The sequence below is a fragment of the Carassius carassius genome, chromosome 31 (assembly GCF_963082965.1).
Source record: "Carassius carassius chromosome 31, fCarCar2.1, whole genome shotgun sequence".
NCBI classification, from domain to species: domain Eukaryota; kingdom Metazoa; phylum Chordata; class Actinopteri; order Cypriniformes; family Cyprinidae; genus Carassius; species Carassius carassius.
The window spans coordinates 92,501-115,784 of record NC_081785.1 but is presented as its reverse complement, the minus strand read 5'-3'; the positions used below and the strand labels follow the sequence as shown (position 1 = coordinate 115,784).

At 37.2% G+C, this 23,284-nt stretch overlaps 1 protein-coding gene across 1 annotated transcript; it reads right to left on the bottom strand.

The window, feature by feature from the left end:
• LOC132111252 (serine/threonine-protein kinase PAK 6-like) lies at window positions 1–12,087 on the bottom strand. The gene is made up of 8 exons (XM_059518396.1): window positions 11,869–12,087; window positions 8,798–9,418; window positions 6,635–7,171; window positions 4,881–5,014; window positions 2,436–2,562; window positions 1,363–1,488; window positions 1,157–1,291; window positions 1–349 (listed from the first exon to the last, which is right to left on the bottom strand). The coding sequence occupies exons 1-8, from the start codon at window positions 12,070–12,072 to the stop codon at window positions 182–184; spliced, it is 2,052 nt and encodes a 683-aa protein (XP_059374379.1). The 5' UTR covers window positions 12,073–12,087; the 3' UTR covers window positions 1–181.
• Window positions 12,088–23,284: the final 11,197 nt, after the last annotated feature.

Sequence of the window (23,284 nt, the reverse complement as noted above, 5' to 3'; positions counted from 1 at the left end):
TCTCTGATTCACCTCCTTTGAAGCACCACTAAGACATCCTCAGGTAGAAGAAAATGGCTTTATAGAGTTCATTTCTCACAGCAGCCATCTCAAAGGTGATTGCTCCGGGGAGCGTGAGGTGCGTCTCACACTGGTTATCTCCTCTCAGGGACACCGCGGGGCTCTGATGTTAGCAGGGGTTTCAGCAGCGGGACATGCGCTTGCGGTACTGCTCCACTAGGGGCACCAGACACTGCGGAGAGCTGGCCTGCAGGAGGAAGGGGTGCTCCAGGAGGTCAGTGGCACTCGCCCGCTCCAGAGGATCCCGGGTCAGCATGCGCTTCAGGAAGTCCTTCAGCACCGGGGACACCTGACGACACAAAATAACATGAAACACATCCACATTTTGATGTTTAAACAGATACATATCAGTTTTTACACAATGGGACTTTACATTAGTTTTATATTATATGGTGTGTATTTATTTTTTATTTTACTTTTTGGTTCTTTTCACATCAAAAGCAGTTTTACCTTTTTGATATGCTGTGTTTTCTTTATTAGTAGTAGTAGTATTATTTTATTTTGTCTCGTTAAATTTTTTTCTAGTGTGTGTGTGTGTATATATTTACATCTCTTTAAGATACAGGCTTATTTATTCATGCCATATAATTTATTTTATTTTATTTTATTTTATTTTATTTTATTTTATTTTATTTTATTTTATTTTATTTTATTTTATTTTATTTTATTTTATTTTATTTTATTTTATTTTATTTTATTTTATTCCAGGTTCAAATGGACCATGCAATTATGAATAGTTATTTTTCAGATTTCTTTTCTTTTCTTTTATTCCAGGTTGGACCAGACCATGTAAATGAATAAAGGATAGTTATTTTTCACATTTATTTTATTTTATTTTATTTTATTTTTCTGGGTTGGACCAGACCATTTAACTGAATAATGAATATTTATTTTTAACTTTTTTTTCTTTTGTACATTCATGACATCAAACTTGCTGTAAAGGAATGTTTTGGTTCATTGATTATTATTTATATATTGTTTATATAGATATCCACAGGTTCTGTGTGTATGTTTGTAAGAAGTTCCGACAGTCTGTAACTCTGCACATGGTTATCTCTGTGTGTGTCTGTGATTAATGGAGAGGTTTTCCTCGTACCTGATGAAGGTTGCGTACGGTGGGTGCCGGCTCGTCTCTCAGGCGCTTCATGGCAGCCACCGGCGTCTCACTGAAATACGGAGGCTCTCCGTCCACCATCTCCACCAGCATGATGCCCAGAGACCACACGTCCACCTGCAGACGCAGCACAAGGCCTGGTTTAGTCTGTCTGCTTCATGTGTTTGTGTCGTGGTGTTCAGCTGTACCTCTGTTCCGTACGGTGATTTGGAGATGACCTCCGGAGCCATCCAGTACGGCGTTCCCACCAGAGACTTCCTCTTCGGGATATCTTTACTGATCTGAGCGCAGAAGCCAAAGTCTGACAGCTTGATCTGAGTCAGAAACATTGAGACGGTTAAGACACAAAGTCTCTTCTGCTCACCAAAGCTGCATTTCTCTGAATAACAATAATACAGTAAAAACAGTAATATTCTGAAATATTACTACAATTTCAAATAACTGTTCCCAATTGTAACATATTCTATCATGTCATTTATTCTTGTTCCTGCAAAGCTGAGTTTTTCAGCATTTTACTTCCATTTACGTCTATTTAATTTGGTCACTAATTTTCACTTTAACTTCTTTTTGTATAATCAGTTAATTTATTATTACTGATGTATGGTTCAAAAACAGATTTTGATTAGATAAAAGAATAAAATAAAATAAAATGAAAACAAATCTGTTTCGGAACCCTATATAGCAATATTATATTTATAATTAATAGTTATAATTAATATAAAAATTAATTATTAAAAGAATAATTAAAATATAATTTATATTATATTTGTACCAATAAATTAATTTAATAAAATTCAAATCTAAGGTGATGAATATACAAAAGAAGAACAATTTTAAAACCAAAATTTTAAAAGAATTAGTCAACAAATTAAATGGACCATAAAATAAAATAAAATATAAAATTCTGCTTTGAATCCTAGTAATAAATTGCATTAAAAAAATATATGCTGATTTGCTGCACAACAAACATTTCTGATTATTATCAATGTTGAAAACAATTGTTCTGCTTTATATTTTTATGGAAACTGTGAAACATTTTATTTTTTAAGATTGTTTGATGAATAGAAAATTCAAAAGAACAGCATTTATTTATAGAAAATAAGTCTTTTGTAACATTATAAATGCCTTTTATTAGTCTTTTGATCTATTAATGCATGCTGAATAAATGTATTTATTTCTTTAAAAAAGAATAATAATAATAATTAATAATAGAATTTGTCTGGCCCCAACACTTCAGATTGTTTGTGTGCATCTCACTCACTCGTCCGTCCAGCGAGAGCAGGATGGAGTCGCTCTTGATGTCTCGGTGTATGACGCCCTGCGAGTGGAGATAGGCCAGCGCCTGCAGCACAGCCTCACACACGGTGGCGATCTGCTCCTCGCTCAGCCTGAGCACACACACACACACACAAGAGCTTACATAACTGTGCTGCACAGATCAGCAGGCAGGATTTCTCAATGCATCTGGTGTTTTTCAGTATAACTGTGAGTTTCACAGACCACTTGAGCTCTTTGTGCTGTTATATATCAGTGCTGATTACTAAGTGTCTTGCATCTCATCGAGGCGGGAAGAAACCACTGGCATATATATATAGTTAAAGGCTTTTATTTTGCTTGTTTGTTTTTTGTAATGCATGCTTATTCATTTTTTCATGTCATGCAATTGCTTGACCATTTTTATTATTTTTTTTTTTTTTTAGTTTATGATTTGACTAATAATTTTTCTTTTTTTTTTTCTTGTTTATTAACGACATTAGGTTTTGGTTGATTAATTATTATTTTATTATATTATTATATTATACATTTTATTTAATTTAGACTTTAATCATTCATTTTTCCATATCATATACTTGCTCGTCAAATAAAATTGTTTTAAAATCGGTATGAAAATGGTTTTATTTTAAATTATATTTAATTTTTCTATTATTTAGCTTTATTTTTCTAATTTCATTTTTCGACTAAACTATTTTTTTTCTTTTATATATTCATGAGATTAGGTTTAACTTGCTCTGAAGGAATGTTTTAGTTCATTTATCATAATTTATTATTGTTTATATATTATTCATAATATTATTTATAGACATATAGATATCCACTTCAACAAATTCAGCTTTCTGAAATGCAGGCTTATTAATTTATTAATGTGAAATAATTGCTTGTCAAACAAAATGTGTTCTAATCAATATGATTTTATTTTATTTTATTTTATTTTATTTTATTTTATTTTATTTTATTTTATTTTATTTTATTTTATTTTATTTTATTTTATTTTATTTTTGTATTACCATGACATTAGGATTATCCTGCTGTATTAATTTGTTTCATTGTTGTGGTTCGTTGTTCATATTATTTATATACTGTAGTCTGTAGATATATACAGTCATTCAATGTTTCTGTACTGTATATACAGTATGCTCACATTTCTCACGTTCACATCAGGCTTATTTAATTTATTCATGTCAAACTGCTCTGCTCTCAGTTGTCTGTTGCTCTCTGGGGCCTCGTGTAAAATCGATGGTGTTTGCAAACATGTGGTTCAAAGCCTGCTGCTCGGGTCAGATCTCGTCCTTCAGCCGGGACAAATCTGAGGAGACTATCATGTGTGCTATCATGTAAATCTAGTGCCTCACCAGACAAAGACAGAGATGCATTTACCAAACTCATTAGATCACTAATCAAATTCCCCCTGCATGTAATCAAAGCATGCACTAAACTGATTGTCTAATCAAATCAAAGTCGGCTGTCGTGTAAGGAGTGTCAGAATACATGCACAGCTCAGAGCGGATCCATGACTTAACTGTACATCACCCTCTTGTGGCATGAATAAAACACCACAGTAATACTACATGGAGTCAGTAATTGCACTAGACATGAGCAGAGTCCCTTGAGAGCAGCCAGATGTTGTGTTTTGCTCATCTAAAACGCAGAACTGCAATCACAGTGAATTAGCATTAAAAACTGTCACTTTAAAGTGATACGAAATGAAAATTGATTGACAATTACATCTGGTCTTATTGTGAAAGATTCATCATTGCATGTTGTCTGTCTTTAGTTTTTCATCCATTAGCTGGCTGCAAATGATTTGCATATTATATTATATTATATTATATTATATTATATTATATTATATTATATTATATTATATTATATTATATTATATTATATTATATTATATTATATTATATTATATTATATTATATTATATTATATTATAAATATTTCATTTTTTATTTTATAATAAATTATATTAAATTATATTATATTGTATTGCATTAATTTATTTTAAATTATATATTATATTTTTAAAATAATTTTATAATTTTATTTTAAGTTCTATTGTATTGTTTTTAAATTAAGTGTGATATTTTATTATAAAATGTAAAATAAATAGTTTGAAAAATAAAAAGTAGAAGACATACATATTTAATTTTTATTTTATTTCATTATTTATATATACATAAAGTCCCTAAGAGATGATTTTTAAATGCCTTTGACCATTAAAAATATTTACATATGTACATATGTTTTTTGGTCACAGGCATTTTTAAATATTGCTCCTAAATCCTATAGAGATCACAATGATAACATAAACCTCAAGATTAATTGGCTAAGAAATAAAATTCTTTCATCTTTCATGAAACAGAAGGAAGAGAAACGGCTTTCCTGGAGAAATGACAAGGTTGCCAGAGTTGTTGTTCTCTGGTACCTGGTTTCAGACACGATGTTTGTTAAAGCTCCTCCCTGGAGATACTCCATGATGACCCAGAGCTCCTCCTCCACCAGAGCACTCTTGAACATCTCCACCACGTTCCTGTGCTGGTAATCTCTCATGATCACCACCTGAACACACACCAACACACCCCCATCAACGCTGAACATCATAGCCATTGAACAGAAATGAATCTGTTTGTTTAAGGAGAGAAATGTTCCTGTTGATTTTGAAATGTTTCCAGAATTCATATCTCAATATTCAAGAGGTCAAATATATTTTTTTTTAGACATTAAATGTGATTTGTGTTTACAGTGTTCCAAATATTTAATTCATATTCATACATGTTTCATCTATTTATTTGAATAAGACTAAATAGAGTCAGTTCTGGTAGTATCTGCGCCTTGCATTAAATCATACACTGTGATTATACAATTAATGAATAACCCTAGACATTTGCCTTTCAAAACCTGTTTGTTTCTTCAAAACATTTTGTGACTGAATGTTCTGGGTTCAATGTCATTTGAAACCGTTTTCGCTTACGTAGCATAATGCAACAAGATAGCCTACTCAATGAGAAAAAAATGCATGATGGGACTTGCATTTTCAGATCAACAAATTCAATATTTGGCAACTCCAAATCTGCTAAAGAAACAAAATACTCTACATCTTGGAAGGCCTGAGGGTGTGTACATTTCCAATTTTGGGTGAACTATTCCTTTGAATAAAAGCAGTATTGAAATTGTTTTTATTAATATTATGTAGAGATGCACGATATTATCGGTTAATATCGGAATCGGCCGATAATGGCTTTAAATGTTAATATCGGCATCGGCCTGATATAAAAAATGATGCCGATATGTCTTGCCGATAAGAGGAATGCGTTCACTCACATGTGCTCAGGGTGTGCTAGCGATTAGATCACATCAGCAGTGTGGCTCATACTTGAAGCAACGTTTTGTCTGAATGATGATTAGATTGACTGTTCGGTTCGCTGTATTTAAACTATGAAAGCAGGTACAGAATGACACATTCGGTGTGGGATAGAGTAAACAGCGCCAGCCTCCCCCAGGTCTTAACACCCGTTCGGTAAGGAGTTAAAATCTGTAGGGGGCGCTGTTGGCCTCCTTAATTAAATTAAAAGTAAAAAAGCCAACAAAAATAACATTTACACTGTGTTTCTGAATAAATATAGCAGTAATTAATGTCAGAAAATAATGAGTATGTTTTTATTTAAAGGTCAGAAGCTATAGCTTACATTATAAAAAAATCACAAATATGACACTTGTAAATTAAATACTTTTATATATACAGATTTATTCATTAATATGTAATGTGTGTTTTTTTAAACAAATCATAAGCTCTGAAAGATTTTTCACTCTTTTGCTTTAGACCATCTAAAAATTTTAAATCTTAAAATAAAATGTTAGGGTTGACAAAATAAAATGTTATGTTTTTTTTCTGGGGGAAAATGAAGCGATTTTATGTATAGTTTATTTAAAGGTATTTAAAAAGCTTCAATGAACTGTTAAAAACCATCATTATTGTTTATTTAAGTCTAACAAATAAGTTATTGTTAAAAACTAACCACAGTTAAAAATATTTTGCTTATCATTTCTGCACAGGAGAGACCTGGTGTTGTTTCCAAACAAAAGGAAATATATCGGTATCGGCCAAAATATCGGCATATCGGATATCGGCAAAATTCCAATACCATGCATCCCTAGTATTATGCTCATTTGTTCTTTCACCTCATTGAAGAGCAGTTCTCTGCGCTGTTGTCTCCTGAGGTCCATCATCTTGACAGCCACCACCCGTCCACTGTGTTTCTCTCGGGCGATGCACACCACACCCGTCGAACCCTCGCCGATCTTCACAAAGTTCTCCAGATATGACCGCGGGTCTCCTTTATCCACGACCATCTGCAGCGCTGCCTTGAACTGCTCGTGGGTGACTTTGGGCGGGTCGGGCGGCGGTCGGGGCGAGGGGTGCTGCGGGGGTCTGAATGCGGGCGAGCAGGTTCCCGGAGGGCTGTTGGCCAGAGAGCCAGTGGGAGACGGCCGGGGCTGAGACGGACTGTCCTGTCTGGGGTAGAGACCTGGGTTTGGGCAGCCTGAGTGTCTCATGAAGGGGTCTGGCCCGGTGGGCCGGTAACTGATGTTGGGCGAGAGGCCGATGGTGTAGCTGGAGGAGGAACGCACCGCTCTGTGAGGTCTGGTGCCACTCACAAGGGGACTGCTGGTGCCGCTGTGCAGATATCCAGGCTGGAGTCTCATGGCTGCGTCGCCCTTTCATTGAGAAGAGAAACACAAGGAAAATATAAATAAGGACGTGGGCTGGTTTGCCTTTTTATGTGAATATGTTACAAAATATCATTTATTTATTCAGCATCATTACTCCAGTCTTCATTTCTGGTTATTATCAATGTTGAAACAGTTGTGCTGCAGAATATTTCTGTGGAAGCCGTGATATATTTTATGTTTAAGGATCCACAGATACATAGAAAGATCAAAAGAACAGCATTTATTTGCAATAGAAATCTTTTGTAACATAAAACTGTCTTTACTATCATTTTTAACAATTTAATGCATTATTTTCCTGAATAAAGTATTTATATATTTAGATTTTTTTTTCTAAGAAATTACTTATTTTTAGAACAAAGATTTTGAATGGTTAGTTGTCTCAGATGCATATTTATATAAATGTATATGTTGTGGTGGATTTTATGCAATTTTCTGTTTTCATTTTAAGAAAAGTGAAATGCAAAAACAAATTTCTGATGTCAGAAAAAACGTGCCTGCATTCAAACATAAAAAATGCTTAAGTTCAAAAAGTTCATGTTTAGTTAAGGTGTATTTTTTTGTTTTGTTTTTTGTTTACAAAACAAAGAAAAAATCTATAATTTTTTTTTACTTTTTAATTAACAATTCAGATATTTTTTCTTGCATTTGAGAGTTTATTCTCACAGTTGAGTGTTTTATCAATTATGTAAAAAATGTATCAAATATTAAGTCTAAAAATTCAGGATAAAACACGGAATTTAGTAAATGTAGAATTCTGTGAAAAAATACAATTGTGAAATGTAAACTGAAAAAAAGCAGGATTGCAGAAAAAATCTAAATTGATAGATAATTTAGAATTCAGAGGAAAAAGTTAAAAATAAAGTTTAAAAAAATGTGACGTAAATAGAATTCAGAGGAAAAAAGTCGCAATAAACTCGCAATTTGAAAAAAAGCTCAATTGTGAGGAATAAACCCACCAGACACAAAGTGAATTATAAGATATAAAATCAGAATTGCCGTATTTTCCGGACTATAAGTCGCACTTTTTTTCATAGTTTGGCGGGTCCTGCGACTTATAGTCAAGTGCGACTTATTTATCAAAATTGATTTGACATGAACCGAGAGAAATAAACCAAGAGAAATGAACTAAGAGAAAACATGACCGTCTACAGCCGCGAGAGGGCGCTCTATGCTGCTCAGTTCTCCTGTAGCCTACATTGAGCAGCATAGAGCGCCCTCTCGCGGCTGTAGACGGTAATGTTTTCTCTTGGTTCTTGGTTCTAAATAAATGCAACTTATAGTCCAGTGCGACTTATATATGTTTTTTCCCCTCATCATGACGTATTTTTGGACTGATGCGACTTATACTCAGGTGCGACTTATAGTTCGAAAAATACGGTACAAGAAAAAAACTCAGAATTGCCATATATAACTTCATAATTCAGAGGAAAATGTCAGTATTGCAAGATGTAAACTCGCAACTGCCTGAAAAAAATAAGTCAGAATTGTTGAATTGTAAGTCAGAATTGTCAGAATTGTAAGATTAGCAGTATGTATTTTTATGCATGTCAGAAGACGCTTCCATCACTGAGACTGTTGGCCACAGAAGTCAGACGTCAGATGTTGGTTTACCTTCAGGTCGTAAGAGGAGTACGGTCTCCCCGGGCTGTTCTGCGGATGGACCAGCAGTCTGTCCGGTGTGAGAGCGTCTCCGTGTGGCATTGTGGGACTGTAGAAGCAGGTGATGGGTCTCTGGTTGTGTGAGAACATGATGGGAAACTCTCGTCTCATCATGAGCCTCTCCGTCGGGCTCCCGATGTCCCCTCCGAGGTACACGGCCCTGGGCGGCTCCGGGACAGGGATGGGGGGCGGCGGGGGGGCCGGGAGCGCCGGAGGAGGAGGAGGCCTGTCCAGAGCGCTCATGCTGACCTCGTAAGTGGATTTGGCGCGGGGCAGAACGCCGTTGGGCTGCAGCATCACGCTCTTCTTCGGACCCATGTACGGCGTGCTGCTCTCACTGTGAAAGTTGCGTGATTTGTCGTCCCAGTGAGGGTCAGGCTCGTCCAGGGCTTCGTACTGATACACATCAGCCTCGCTGACCTCTCCGAGGCGTCCGAGCGACTGGGCTCTCCTACGGGCCGACGGGCTGCTCCTGCGCAGGGAGTTGGAGCTGGTGACGGACAGACGGCTCATGTCTGACAGCATGGCTGATATATAGTCTCCGTGGCCGATCATGCTGCCACGCACGATGGTCTGGAGAGAGAACAGAGGCAGGCTGTGATTAATGCCAACTGAAACCGGATGCTATTTAAAGAGCGTGTGAATTCACTCGGGTGCGGATGAACTCCAAATCACACTTTCCTCCGAGGAGCCTATTTCTGGCTGATTTGTGTTTATGAAACGCTGAATGATGCGTCGGGGCTATCGGAGGATTGCTTTTCTTGCAAAGAAAGTACAAAGAAAAGAGGCTTTTATTGTAGATTATTGGCCATGCTATTTATGTCACCTTCATGCAGTTTTTTTTATAATTTATAATAATATAAATTGCATGTATGCATTTATTTATTTATAACAATCTAAAATATATTATTTATAATAATACAAAATATTTTTATAATTTATATATATATATATATATATATATATATATATATATATATATATAATTTTAATGCATTTAGCAGATATATATACATATATATATTATTGGTATTTTTGTTTATTGTTATTTTTTCTTTACATAATAAAATAAATAAATAAATTATAATGTATAATGTAAAGTATACTATACGGAATAATGTTAATATATTACAATATATTGAATAATGATGTGCATACGAAATTGCAGCTTTTCATATACTGAAAAACACATGACAATATATTTATATAATACACGATATGCATATAATAAAATCTGGCTATGTGTCTGAGTATAAATATACTTAAACATACATGTCCTGCACATAAATTGCCAAAAAAAACTAAAACTTTAGCTTTTTTATTTTTCAGTAAACACATAATTTCACATATGAAATATATAACCATGCAAACAAAGAAGCCAGCTTTATGTAAACACATGCATTAACACAAGTGATTGTTTGTTGAAGTTGAGTGTTTCAATTTGTCTTCATTGCTATATATTTTTGATTTATATAAACACACTTCTTGCAGTATACTGAAAAATATAAGCAGTAGTTACTCATAAATAAATGTAACATAATGCATTATATTTTCCAGTATATTCCCATTTATTTTTGTCGAACACAGTCGATTTTCCTGTCAAATTCTCTGTCGTCACATTCATGAAGCAGGCCTCTATGAAAGCATATAGATGTTGGAGAAGCTTGGCTCTTTTGTGTGGAGTTGCAGTTTTCCGCCTGACTCTCGCTGCATCGTTATTAATTGCCAGCGAGAGGTAATAAATCTCTCGGCCCTCTGAGGATTCAGTGTTCACAGCAGGCCCGTGATAGATAAGAAGCCAGTGTGACAGAGGAAAAAACATGTGTTTCTGAGCGGCGTTCAGGACGCCCCTCGGGGAGAAACAAGCCTGGAGAGAGTGTCTCTGAGAGACCAAGAGCCGGATTCTCTGCTCAAATACAAGCCCTGTCCCAAGGGAGGCCAAAGACAAAACTAGACATGTTTTCCAGTTACAAATATGAGGAAATGTGAATAACTTGAAATACATTTTTTAAAGCTGAATAAAAAATATATAGATATATTCTTGAAATGTTTTACAAGAAAATAATATGAGAAAATACTATTTCAGAGAATAATTTACAAGAAAAGCCTTATCCCTTTAATTTTATAATATATATATATATATATATATATATTCTATCTTTGTTATTCTACAAAACATAAAGCATCCAATATATTAAGAAAAAATTTAAATGTGAATTTCTTGAAATACATTTTTTAAAAAAAATAAAATAAATAAATATATATATATATATATATATATGTATATCATTATTTACAAGAAAAGCCTTATCCCTTATTAAAATAAAAATAAAATAAATTGTATCTCTTTTTGAATTTTTTTCTTTTATTTATTTATTATTTTATATTTTTTTATAACATTTATAATTTTTTCTTTCTTTGTTATTCTAGAAAAAATAAAGCATCCAATAATTACATAAATGAATAAAAAAGGAGCATATTTTTTTGAGTTTCTGGGAACTTTTGAAATACAGATATTAAGAAATGTGAATAACTATTTTGTTGCAAAATAGTTGCAAATAAAAAATATATATATTATTAAAATATCTTTTAAAAGAAAATAATACGAGAAAGTACTTTTTCAGAATATAATTTACAAGAAAAACTTTTGCCCTTTAATTTTATTCATTTTAAATCTATTTTTGTTATTCTACAAAAAGTAAATCATCAAATAAAAAAAATTAAAAAAGAAGCATATTTTTTTCAGTTTACTTTCGAAACACAGATATTAACTTGAAATCAATTTTCAAAAAAAATATTATTGAAATATTTTTTACAAAAAAATGATACGAGAAAATACTAATTCAGAATATAATTTGCAAGAAAAGCCTTAGCCCTTTAATTTTATATTATATATAAATAAAAGTACTCTTATGCTGAAGTGGGCTCATGCTTCCCGGGTTTTCAGGCTGTTGCTCTGCAGTTTCCAATCAAGTCAAAGTGAACTGAAAAGGTCTATTATGCTATTCTGGGACCCTTCTGACCTTCTTTGGTTTGAGCTCCACCGGCGTGATCCGGGACGGGTCCACCATGGGTTTGGGTCTCCGCAGGTTTTCTATTAAACTCTGCCATTGTGTGGGAAGACCGACGAAGACTCCTCGCTTCGCATCGAACGACGTATGCACGCGATGCTCGAAGTTCTTCGGCGCTGAAATCTCCGGCCTCTTCTTCTTCTTCTTGCGAAACATTGTCTGATACTACAGCAGAAGACAGAATTCAGAATCATTACAGAATTTACTGCGTTATATTAATTATGCATTGCAGTGAACCTGCAATGAATGAAAACAGTTATAATATAACACTAATGATACATTGTAAAACACATGAAAAGCACTTTACCTGAAGCTTTCATATATGATGCATTATAAAAGTACTTTTAATGGTTAAATTATAATGTATTATAATACTTATCTATTCATTGTTAAACAGAAAATACAATGCATTAAAACACGTAACCAAACCAACCACAGAAATCTGTAAATACAACTTTTATTGATGAATTCCTTTTTAATGCATTATGCATAAAGGCCTCAAGTAAAATGTGATATTTATAGATAGAAATTATTACATCAGACTGTAATTTGCCATCATTTTGGATATTAATTTATTATGGTATATGGAATACAATAGTACTGCAGGTTTATTATAGTCAATTAACACTAAAATCATTAAAAAAGCATGTGAAATAAAAATAAATGTTAAAATAAAATAATAACTAAATAACTAAAATTAAATTTAAAAAATATATAAAAACACTTATTCCATCTAGTTTCCAAGGAAACATCTCTCAGCTTAATGTACTAAAATAAAAATGAATAAAAAGTCAAAAAAAAAAAAAAAAATGTGCAACAAAATTGTGAAATTATAATGAAAGTGTACAACATAAAATAAAATTAATATTATGTAAATTAAAATAATAAAAATAATTTAAAACATTAAGCTTTTTTTTTTTTGATTTTATTATATTATAATAATTTTATTTATTAAATACATTATAATGAAGTTATTACCAAAATTATGAAATTACAATGAAAATGTGCGACATAAAACAAAAACGTTCAAACTATTCATAAAAATGATAGTTTCTCACAACAACAACAAAAAACACCACAAAATCACTAAAACTAAAACTAATTTTATAAACATAACAAAACTCTGGTACTCAACTATTGAAAGTGAAATGCATTTAGTTATTTTCAATTAAAATGGTCATATGCATTAAATGCATTTGCAAATTAGAAGCATTTGATGCCAAACCTGCTGCGATGGAGCTGAAATAATGACTCGTTTTAATATAGCATGTCTATTTTTGTTCTTTTGTTGCACTAAATCTGGTCTAAATGTGTTGCATTGCCTCAAAGCAAAAGAAATATCAAGTCATCTTTGTTCTTAAAATAGAAAGCCCAACAGTGACGTATCTGCTGATTCACTGTCAGCATTTCTAATGCTGTCTCTGACACACACATCTTCCTCCTGTACATCGAAGGCTGTTCTGTGCACGAGAGATGAAGTATTTCTGCTCAATTAGGGCTTATTCATTCGGCCCGCCCTTTAAATGACAGACGGGGGACGCTGAAGGCCTCTGGGTTCAAAGTGCATTAAATTGATAAAAGACTGAGAAAGCAGCTGACCTCCCGTCACACTGAAGGACTGCTAATAACTCTGGAAAACATCCTTTCATGACATTGTCTTCGTGCTGCTGAGCTCACTGAAAGGCAAGGACACTAACTGACCCTGTAGATTTCATGCCGCTTCTTTTTTTTTCTAGTTCAGTTCAGGTAATGAATCTATTTTAAAATGATTTAAATCTTGACAGACTTATGCACTATAAAAGGGTGCAGAATTTACTTAATTTTCGTTCATTGCAATTCTTTTTTCATTGCAAATAAAATGCAAGCAACACATTGAATTAACCGTCTGATGCATGAAAAAATATAGCTTAATTTTATATATAAAAACAATAAATACAAATTAAATAAATATTATTTTATATAAAAATTATGAAATAATAAATATTAATAAAAACATTACGTTTTTTTCCTATAACAACGAAATTCCTGTATTTTTAATTTATTTATATTTATATTTATATTTTATTCTTTTTTGGGGGGGGTTACTGTTTATTTTATTATATTATCATATATTTTTTTATAATGACATGATATTATATCATAATACAATTGTCACGGTTCGTGAATGCACCGTCTCCAGCTGTAGCCATGTTACGTCATGTTGATTGTTTCATGTGGGTGTTGCCGCTGATCGTCTGATCAGCGGCAGGTGCATCTCATTCCAACTGCCTATTTAACACCCTGTCTTTCGTCTTTTGTTTGTCAGATCGTTGTTTGAGGTCGTCCGTGTCTGATGTCTGATTCATGTGTTCCTGCCTTTCTTTGTCTCCTGTTTGGGTTCTGTTGGATCATTACCTTCGCTCACGGATTATCGTCACCTCACTTGGATTTACCACCACCGTCATCATCATCAGCGCACTCAATTCACCTACTCACCAGTCTGTGCTGCCATCGCGGTTCCTGCGTCATTCTCCAACCTACCATCATCTCAAACATTATAATAAACTCTGTTAACTTGCTTTTGCCTCCTGTCCTTCATAGTACTGCGTCAAAGAACGATCTGACAACATGGAGGCAGCGAGTAATCAACCTTCCTCCCTCGAAGATTTCCTCAGCGCCAGTGTTCGGAGGATGGACTCCCAGGAGAGGAATCTTAACGACACTGGTCGCGCGGTTCAGGCTTTGGTGACGCAGGTGTCTGAGCTCGCCCAACAGTTCCAGCTACTACGAGCTCCCACTGCGCCACTCACACTGCCTGTTGGCCTAGGTGGCCTTTGTGTTAACCCTGCTTTCTGGGAGGGCGGCATTGTGGGGAACAGCGGTGTGGGAGAACCAGGACTCATGCTGCGCCTCTTTTCAGGCGCTCTCCGCCGAGATGAGGCGGGTCTTTGATCGGGCCGCCGCAGGACGGGAGGCGGCCAGGAGGCTGGCGGAGTTACGCCAGCACGAGAGATCTGTCTCGGACTATTCGATCGAGTTCCGGACCCTGGCGGTGGAGTGCAATTGGAACGAGGAGGCGCAGTGGGACATGTTCCTGCATGGGCTGGCTGACCGCGTCCAGAGGGAGATCTACGCCCTGGATCTTCCCCCGTCCCTCAATGGGCTGATTGAGCTGGCGCTACGGGTCGATGTACGTCTGACACGGATGGAGAGGAGGGGTCTACTCAGCGCCCCATCCAGGGGACCAGCAGACGTGCGATTCAGCGGCGGGGACGTGGCCAGCCCCGTCTACGATCACGAGCCCATGCAGGTAGGGCGAGCTCGGCTTTCCCAGGAGGAGAAGGAGAGGCGGAGGTCCCTGGGCCTATGCCTTTACTGCAGGGGGGCCGGACATCAAGCCCATGCCTGTCCGGTAAAAGGGCCAGGCCCGGTAGTACGCATGGGGCTAATATCGGGTGGGATCTCCACCGAGAAGACCTCATCACCATCATCATCATCGACGCTCCTTCCGGTAAGGCTGCGGTGGTCAGCACAGACACACCACTGTCAAGCACTACTGGACTCTGGGGCAGAGGGTAACTTCATGGATAGCACATTAGCACACAAGCTGCAAATTCCTCTCAGACCCCTTCCGCACCACATCACGGTTCACGCCCTCACTGGACAGCAACTCCCTACCATCTCATACATTACTGAAGACATCACACTCATCACATCTGGCAATCACTCCGAGACCATCTCCTTTCACATCCTTGACTCTCCCCTGGCACCCATTGTCCTCGGGCACCCATGGCTCCTCCTCCATAACCCTAGTATCGACTGGCCCTCTAATTCCATTTTGTCTTGGTGTAAAAAGTGTCATGAGTTTGTTTAGTGTCTGCCTGTCCGTCTGTGTCTGTGTCTGTGTTACAGGAGGAGGCGGTGGATTTGTCTAACGTGCCCGCTGAGTACCTCCATCTGAAGGAAGTGTTCAGTAAGTCTCGGGCTGCTTCTCTTTCTCCGCATTGTCCTTACGACTGTGCCATAGATTTACTGTCAGGTAAGTCTCCACCTAAGGGCAAACTCTATTCACTTTCTGTTCCAGAGAGGGAGGCTATGGAGAAATATATTTCTGATTCTCTAGCTTCTAAATTCATCCGCCCTTCCTCTTCTCCTGCGGGGGCGGGGTTCTTTTTTGTGGAAAAGAAGGACGGATCACTGCGACCTTGCATTGATTACCGGGGACTGAACAACATCACGGTAAAGAATACTTATCCTTTGCCGTTGATGTCTTTGGCCTTCGAGAGGTTGCAGGGAGCGTAAATTTTCACAAAACTGGACTTACGCAATGCATATCATTTGGTTCGGATCAGGGAGGGGGATGAATGGAAGACCGCTTTTAACACCCCCAGAGGGCACTTTGAATATTTGGTGATGCCCTTTGGGCTCTCCAACTCTCCAGCGGTCTTCCAGGCACTCGTCAACGACGTGCTGCGAGATATGATCGATCAGTTCATTTATGTCTACCTGGACGACATATTGATTTTTTCTTCCTCTCTCCAGGAACATGTGCAGCACGTCCGACGAGTGCTTTAGAGGCTGCTAGAGAATGGGCATTTTGTCAAGGCGGAGAAATGCGAGTTTCATGCACAGTCAATTCCATTTTTGGGGTATATCGTGTCGACTGAGGGAATACGTATGGATCCCGAGAAGTTTAAGGCTGTGGTAGAATGGCCAAGCCCAGATTCCCGTAAGGACCTACAGAGGTTTCTGGGGTTCGCTAACTTCTACCGGCGTTTTATTCGCAACTTCAGCCAACTAGCCGCACCTCTGACCGCCTTGACCTCCGCCAAGACTGCGTTCAGGTGGTCAGACACAGCTGAGGCTGTGTTTGCCAAACTAAAGAGCCGTTTCATTTCAGCCCCTATTCTGATTACCCCTGACCCTACACGTCAGTTCGTGGTGGAGGTCGACACGTCAGAGGTGGGGGTAGGAGCGGTGTTATCTCAACGTTCTCCTTTAGACGACAAGGTCCACCCTTGCGCGTATTTTTCATATCGTTTATCTCCGGCAGAACGAAATTACGATATTGGTAACCGAGAATTGTTGGCGGTTAAGATGGCATTGGAGGAATGGCGACACTGGTTAGAAGGATCGGGGGTTCCTTTTATAGTATGGACTGACCACAAGAATTTAGAGTACATTAGCACCGCCAAAAGGTTGAACTCCAGGCAGGCTCGGTGGGCACTTTTTTTCGGACGTTTTGACTTTACTATCTCGTACCACCCGGGTTCCAAGAATATCAAATCCGATTCCTTGTCACGAATTTTTGACCATTCCGTACGCCCGTCTACTCCCGAGTGTATTTTTCCTGAGATATTAGTGGTCTCCACTCTCACATGGGAGATCGAATCGAAGGTCAGAACGGCCTTAGAAGGGGTAACGCCTCCGCCCGGGTGCCCACCGAACCGTTTATTTGTGCCGGAGGGATTAAGGTCCAACGTTATCCAGTGGGGGCATTAATCGAATGTAGCTTGCCATCCAGGGGTTAACCGTACTAGATTTTTAGTCAAGCAACGATTCTGGTGGCCACTTATGGCTCGCGACATTCACAGTTTTGTTTTGGCTTGCTCGGTTTGTGCCACTGGTAAGACTTCCAATCAGCCCCCGGATGGGTTACTCCAACCGCTGCCGGTCCCTTCGATACCCTGGTCCCACATCGCTCTAGATTTTATTACCGCCCTCCCGCCCTCCCAGGGCAACACGGTAGTTTTAACCGTGGTGGACCGGTTCTCGAAGGCAGCCCACTTTATTCCCTTGCCCAAATTACCCTCAGCCAAGGAGACAGCATTGACCGTCGTAGACCACGTCTTTCGTTTACATGGCCTCCCGATAGAAGTGGTTTCTGACAGGGGACCCCAATTTGTGTCTAAATTTTGGCGAGAATTCTGTAGACTACTGGGAGCGACTGTAAGTCTGTCCTCAGGGTTTCACCCCTAGAGCAATGGTCAAACCGAGAGAGCCAACCAAGATTTGGAAAGGGTGTTGCGATGTTTGGTCTCCAAGAATCCTTCCTCCTGGAGCCAACAATTGTCTATGGTGGAGTACGCCCACAATACCTTACCAGTATCAGCTACGGGCCTATCTCCTTTTGAGTGTAGTGTAGGTTATCAGCCACCTATTTTTCCCAGTATGGAATCCGAAGTTGCGGTCCCCTCCGCTCACGCCTTCGTCCAGAGGTGTCACTGCACTTGGACCAGAGCCCGTGGGACTCTACTCCAAGTGGGGGCGCGCACCAAGGCCAAGGCCGATCGCCACCGGTCTAGGCCACCCGTATACGTTGTGGGTCAAAAGGTGTGGCTTTCTACCAGGAATATTCCTCTCCGTTCCGTATCTAATAAATTGGCTCCCAAATTTATTGGCCCGTTTACTGTCACCAAGATCATTAGTCCGGTGGCAGTTTGCCTTAAACTCCCTCCTACGTACAGGAGAATTCATCCCGCCTTTCATGTGTCCAAGATTAAGCCCGTATTTCATTCTCCCATTAATCCGCCTCCCCCGGTCCCTCCCCCGCCGCGCCTCGTAGATGGGGAGACCACCTATTTGGTTAATCGCATTCTGGACTCTAGAAGGAGGGGACGCGGATTTCAGTACTTGGTGGACTGGGAGGGTTACGGTCCGGAGGAGAGAAGTTGGGTACCTGCTAGGGACATCCTGGATCACTCCCTTATCGATGATTACAATCGACAGGTAAGAGAGTCTGGGGACGCCAGGAGGCGTCCTTAGGAGGAGGGGTACTGTCACGGTTCGTGAATGCACCGTCTCCAGCTGTAGCCATGTTACGTCATGTTGATTGTTTCATGTGGGTGTTGCCGCTGATCGTCTGATCAGCGGCAGGTGCATCTCATTCCAACTGCCTATTTAACACCCTGTCTTTCGTCTCTTGTTTGTCAGATCGTTGTTTGAGGTCGTCCGTGTCTGATGTCTGATTCATGTGTTCTTGCCTTTCTTTGTCTCCTGTTCGGGTTCTGTTGGATCATTACCTTCGCTCACGGATTATCGTCACCTCACTTGGATTAACCACCACCGTCATCATCATCAGCGCACTCAATTCACCTACTCACCAGTCTGTGCTGCCATCGCGGTTCCTGCGTCATTCTCCAACCTACCATCATCTCAAACATTATAATAAACTCTGTTAACTTGCTTTTGCCTCCTGTCCTTCATAGTACTGCGTCACAACAATGAAGTTATTTATTAAAAATAAATCTAATATACTCTAATATTAGCAAATGTTTTTTATTATTTTCCTTCCTGATTTAATAATTCCCGTATCATGACATTTTTAAGTAGAAAAACAAGTAGTTTTTCCTGTTTTTTTTCTCTATTCTTCATTTTAATTGCAAATATTTATATTTGAATATTTGAATTTAAATATAGTTTTTTACAGTTTAATATAGCATTTAAAAGGGACATATTATTCTCACATTAGTTTTGTTATGTATTTTCCCCCTTGTGATGGGCCACTTGTGATGCCAGAAATATTTTTGCACCTGTTACAATTTAGTTTAATTAAATAAATATGATGCATGTTTTCATAGAACGATTCATTTTTATATCCCAAAAGATAAAAAAAAATGTATCTCTTATGATACTGTAAATATACTATCTTTAAGATTGCTTCGAAGCAACACATTTAACTCCCATAATATGACATATTTCCAAGTGAAACAGGACATTCAGTGAGACAAAGATGTAAAGGGAATGATTTTATCCATGCAGAATGTGAAAAGTGTGCGTCACATTCCAGTATTTCACTTGGAAATCTGTCAAAGCACAGAGGAGATATGAAAAATGGGTCACGTTATAAGTACAGCGGCTTGTGAGTTTGCTAAAACAGTGGCTAGACAGTTATTTGACAGTTTAATTAATGACATCTCACGGAGACATTATGAAACTGATGCAGTTTACATGAAAATAAAGAGGCTTTCTCATTTATAGTAAAGCACTACAGATAAAAACAACTGGTTAATATTGATATTTTGACTGTTTTTGCTTCCATAACGCAAAAAAAGCATACATTTCAGTGATTATTTTAATGCATCTATTTAGGTCTGTAGATTTTGATTACAGTACACACATTTAAAGGCAGTGAGTTTTTCTCCATTTAATTTAATTTAATTTAATTTAATTTAATTTAATTTAATTTAATTTAATTTAATTTAATTTAATTTAATTTAATTTTAAGCATTCTCGTATAACACTGTGAAAGGGTTTCTTTTGCGGTAAAGACAGGATTACTGTACATTGTACCTCTTATTATACAACTACTCAACAAATTACAGTTTTTCTCGATTGGTTTGGCTCATTTCTTGAAACCGAGATGACATTCTCAAAATAACATGGACAAATCTCCAAACCACCTTGCAATTGTTCACAACAGAATGTCATTTTTCATTGGTTTTATCAAATTGCAAATGCTTTAGTACATGTCTCAAGTGACTCTGTGCTTTTTTTCAAATGATTATGTACAAGTAGCTACAGTTAGCACAATGAGCCCACATTTAGCACATTTTCCAAATAAATAGATCTTGCTGATCTAAACTGATTAGTTGATTTTTCAGTGAAATGGTTACTCTCTCCAAAACATATCAGCATGGTTTCATTGTGTAAGTCATCATATGCACAATTGTCTGTTCAACTGTCAAAATTAGTCAAAGATATAATACCATGAAAGAATTTCTTGGAACATTTGATAAATTTATGACAGTACTTGACAATCAATCAGCTTGGAGGTGGAGGGTGTATGAGCATCAGGCTCAAGACCAGAGGGCCCTGCTGCATGCAATGGATGCTGCATGTGAGGACATCACAGGGGATCAATGTAGGGGATGGTTGAGACATTCACGCCGTTTCTTCCCTCGCTGCATCGCAAGAGAAAATATCCGTTGCGATGTGGATGAGAATTTATGGCCTAACAGAGAGCAGCGCGTCGATGGCCAGGAGGATGAGGATGGTGGCCAGGAAAGAGAGGGTGACAATGACGACCACTGAAAATATTACTGTACTATAGTTCTGAAACTTTATTTACAGTATGGTAGGCTAGAGTTTGTTTTTGTTTTTTGTTTGTGTTTATAACTGTTCACATTTACAGAATCCTGTATATGTTTTCTTTTCACAGTATGTTCTCTAATGTTAACATTTCTTTGTACGAATAAAAATGTTTACAGTTTCCTTGAGTATGAGTGGTTTATTGGAGGCTGATTTTACTGTAAAATCTTTTAGTTTTATTCATAGTGGTATTCTGTTGCTAGACCTGTGCCTCAGTGACAAAACGTCTAAGCATTTTGACTTACAGTGCTTAAACAATGCCAAAGGTATAATGCATTTTGGGGGCATTGACTATTTATATGAGAAGGATATTTAGTTTTGACACATGGATAAACTGTTTTGGGAGAGATATGAGCTTTTGCAGGGGATCCATGGTGTTGTGCTAAACCATCCAGGTTATTTTGACAAAAGCACTAAATGAATGCACATGTGCCAAGGCAATTGAGAAGGATCTGTGCTATTTTGACTGTACTGACCTTTTATATGGGAAAGGAATCTGCTTTTGAAGCATGGAAGAAGAGTTTGGGGAAAGATATTTGATTTTGCTAGTGAGCTATAATGTCGAGCAGAACTGTAAGACTGTTTGGCCAAATGACCTTATGGTTTTGAGAATGTCATCTCGGTTTCAAGAAATGAGCCAAACCAATCGAGAAAAACTGTAATACATGGACAAATTTTTTTGAATCTAACCTGTACAATATCTTACATTTTTTGGCTAAGAAAAAAAAACTGGATAAAAACTGCATCAATGTTACAGTTATATTAAAACCAAAGTCATCTGCACAAACTACTAGCTACTACTAAATATTGTAGAAACATAATTTTCTGTAAAGTTGCTTTGTAACGATTTGTATTGTAAAAAGCGCTATACAAATAAACTTGAATTGAATTGAATTGAATCTGAGGTAGTTTCAAGAATAATAAATTACTTAAAAATAATCTTCCCTGGTTGATTAAATCCCAGTACATTAGAACAGCTGTTTTGTCCTCTGAAATGTAATGTTTAAATATGCAAATGTGGTATTATCCTATTATATGTGTACTAATTTACATACATTTCCAGACCAGAAACCTGATCACGTGATGAAGCCCAGTTCAAAATTATTTTCATTTTGTTGTCAAATTTTTGGATACCTCTTTTTACCACTCCATGAATTAGAAAATACTGTCAGCAGCAAGAAAAACGATACACTGTCACCATGTTTGAGTAAAATGTTGCAGAATGATATATGATACATTGTAACTGAAATCTACAGATGCAAAACATAAATAAATGAATAAATAAAGCATAATAAAATAAACACATAAAGGTGCATTTTGCATTTTTAGCTTTACCATGTTATAGAAAAGAGATAGCTCAAAATATCCAGACTGACCAATGCATGAAAAAACAATAGTTTTGCATGAAGTGCCTAAACTTAAAGCCCCAGATATTTCTCCTAGACAGATTATTTTGAAGTTGTTTCTGATAATTCCTGATTATTGACATTTCTTTCAGCAGCACACAAGTAGAAACTACAGCCTTACAGTCTATTACAAACTGACAATAACAGTAAACGCCCATTTAACGGATTGTCCTTGACAAGAAACGCTTCTTTATACAGCAAGACTATCTGTGTGTGTTTGTATCAGGACTCAAGAGCGAATATTGATCTGTGTGTGTTACTGAATCCAGGAGCTTCATCTACCAGATACAGATCCTTAAAACAAAGATATAGCGTTGAGAAAACAGCGCTGAGCATGTACCGTTTATGTTTAATAGATCTGATGATATCCGGCACATTTCAGTCCTCCACTCAAGTCCAATCAGCTGTAATGAGATTTTGCTTGTGCTTTGGTATTAATGATAAATCGGATATCGATTATCGGATAGCTGCTGTCAACTTTACTTCATCCATTAATCTGCTGATCTATATTAATATTGTCCGGGACTTTATCCCATGTGGATCATAATCCATTTAAATAGTGCAGCTAAAGCAGCAATATCAGCTTTCAAAAAGACTAATCCGTTTTCACTGTCACAGCATTTAAATCCAGATCTGATATGATGGCAGTGTTTGAAATCGAGCTGCGGCTGGACTGAAGGTTCAATGGGAAAAAAATGATGTTGTAATCGGTCCAAATAGAATACATAGTGCATAGTCTGACAGAATAGTCTGTCTGTTGTAAGAGAAAATGTGATTACTTGAAATATTTTGTCAGCATGTTTATGTTTATCTAAAGGAATAGTTCACTCAAAAATGAAAATTTGCTGAAAATGTGCTCACACTCCAGTTTCATCCCAGGTGTAGATGAATTC

Excerpts from the sequence above, each read along its gene's own strand:
- LOC132111252 (XM_059518396.1), bottom strand. The coding sequence starts at position 12,072 with ATGTTTCGCAAGAAGAAGAAGAAGAGGCCGGAGATTTCAGCGCCGAAG. Across the intron at positions 2,563-4,880 it reads AACATCGTGTCTGAAACCAG|GCTGAGCGAGGAGCAGATCG; the intron begins GTACCAGAGAAC and ends GTGTGTGCTCAG. Across the intron at positions 1,292-1,362 it reads AATCACCGTACGGAACAGAG|GTGGACGTGTGGTCTCTGGG; the intron begins GTACAGCTGAAC and ends CTGCGTCTGCAG.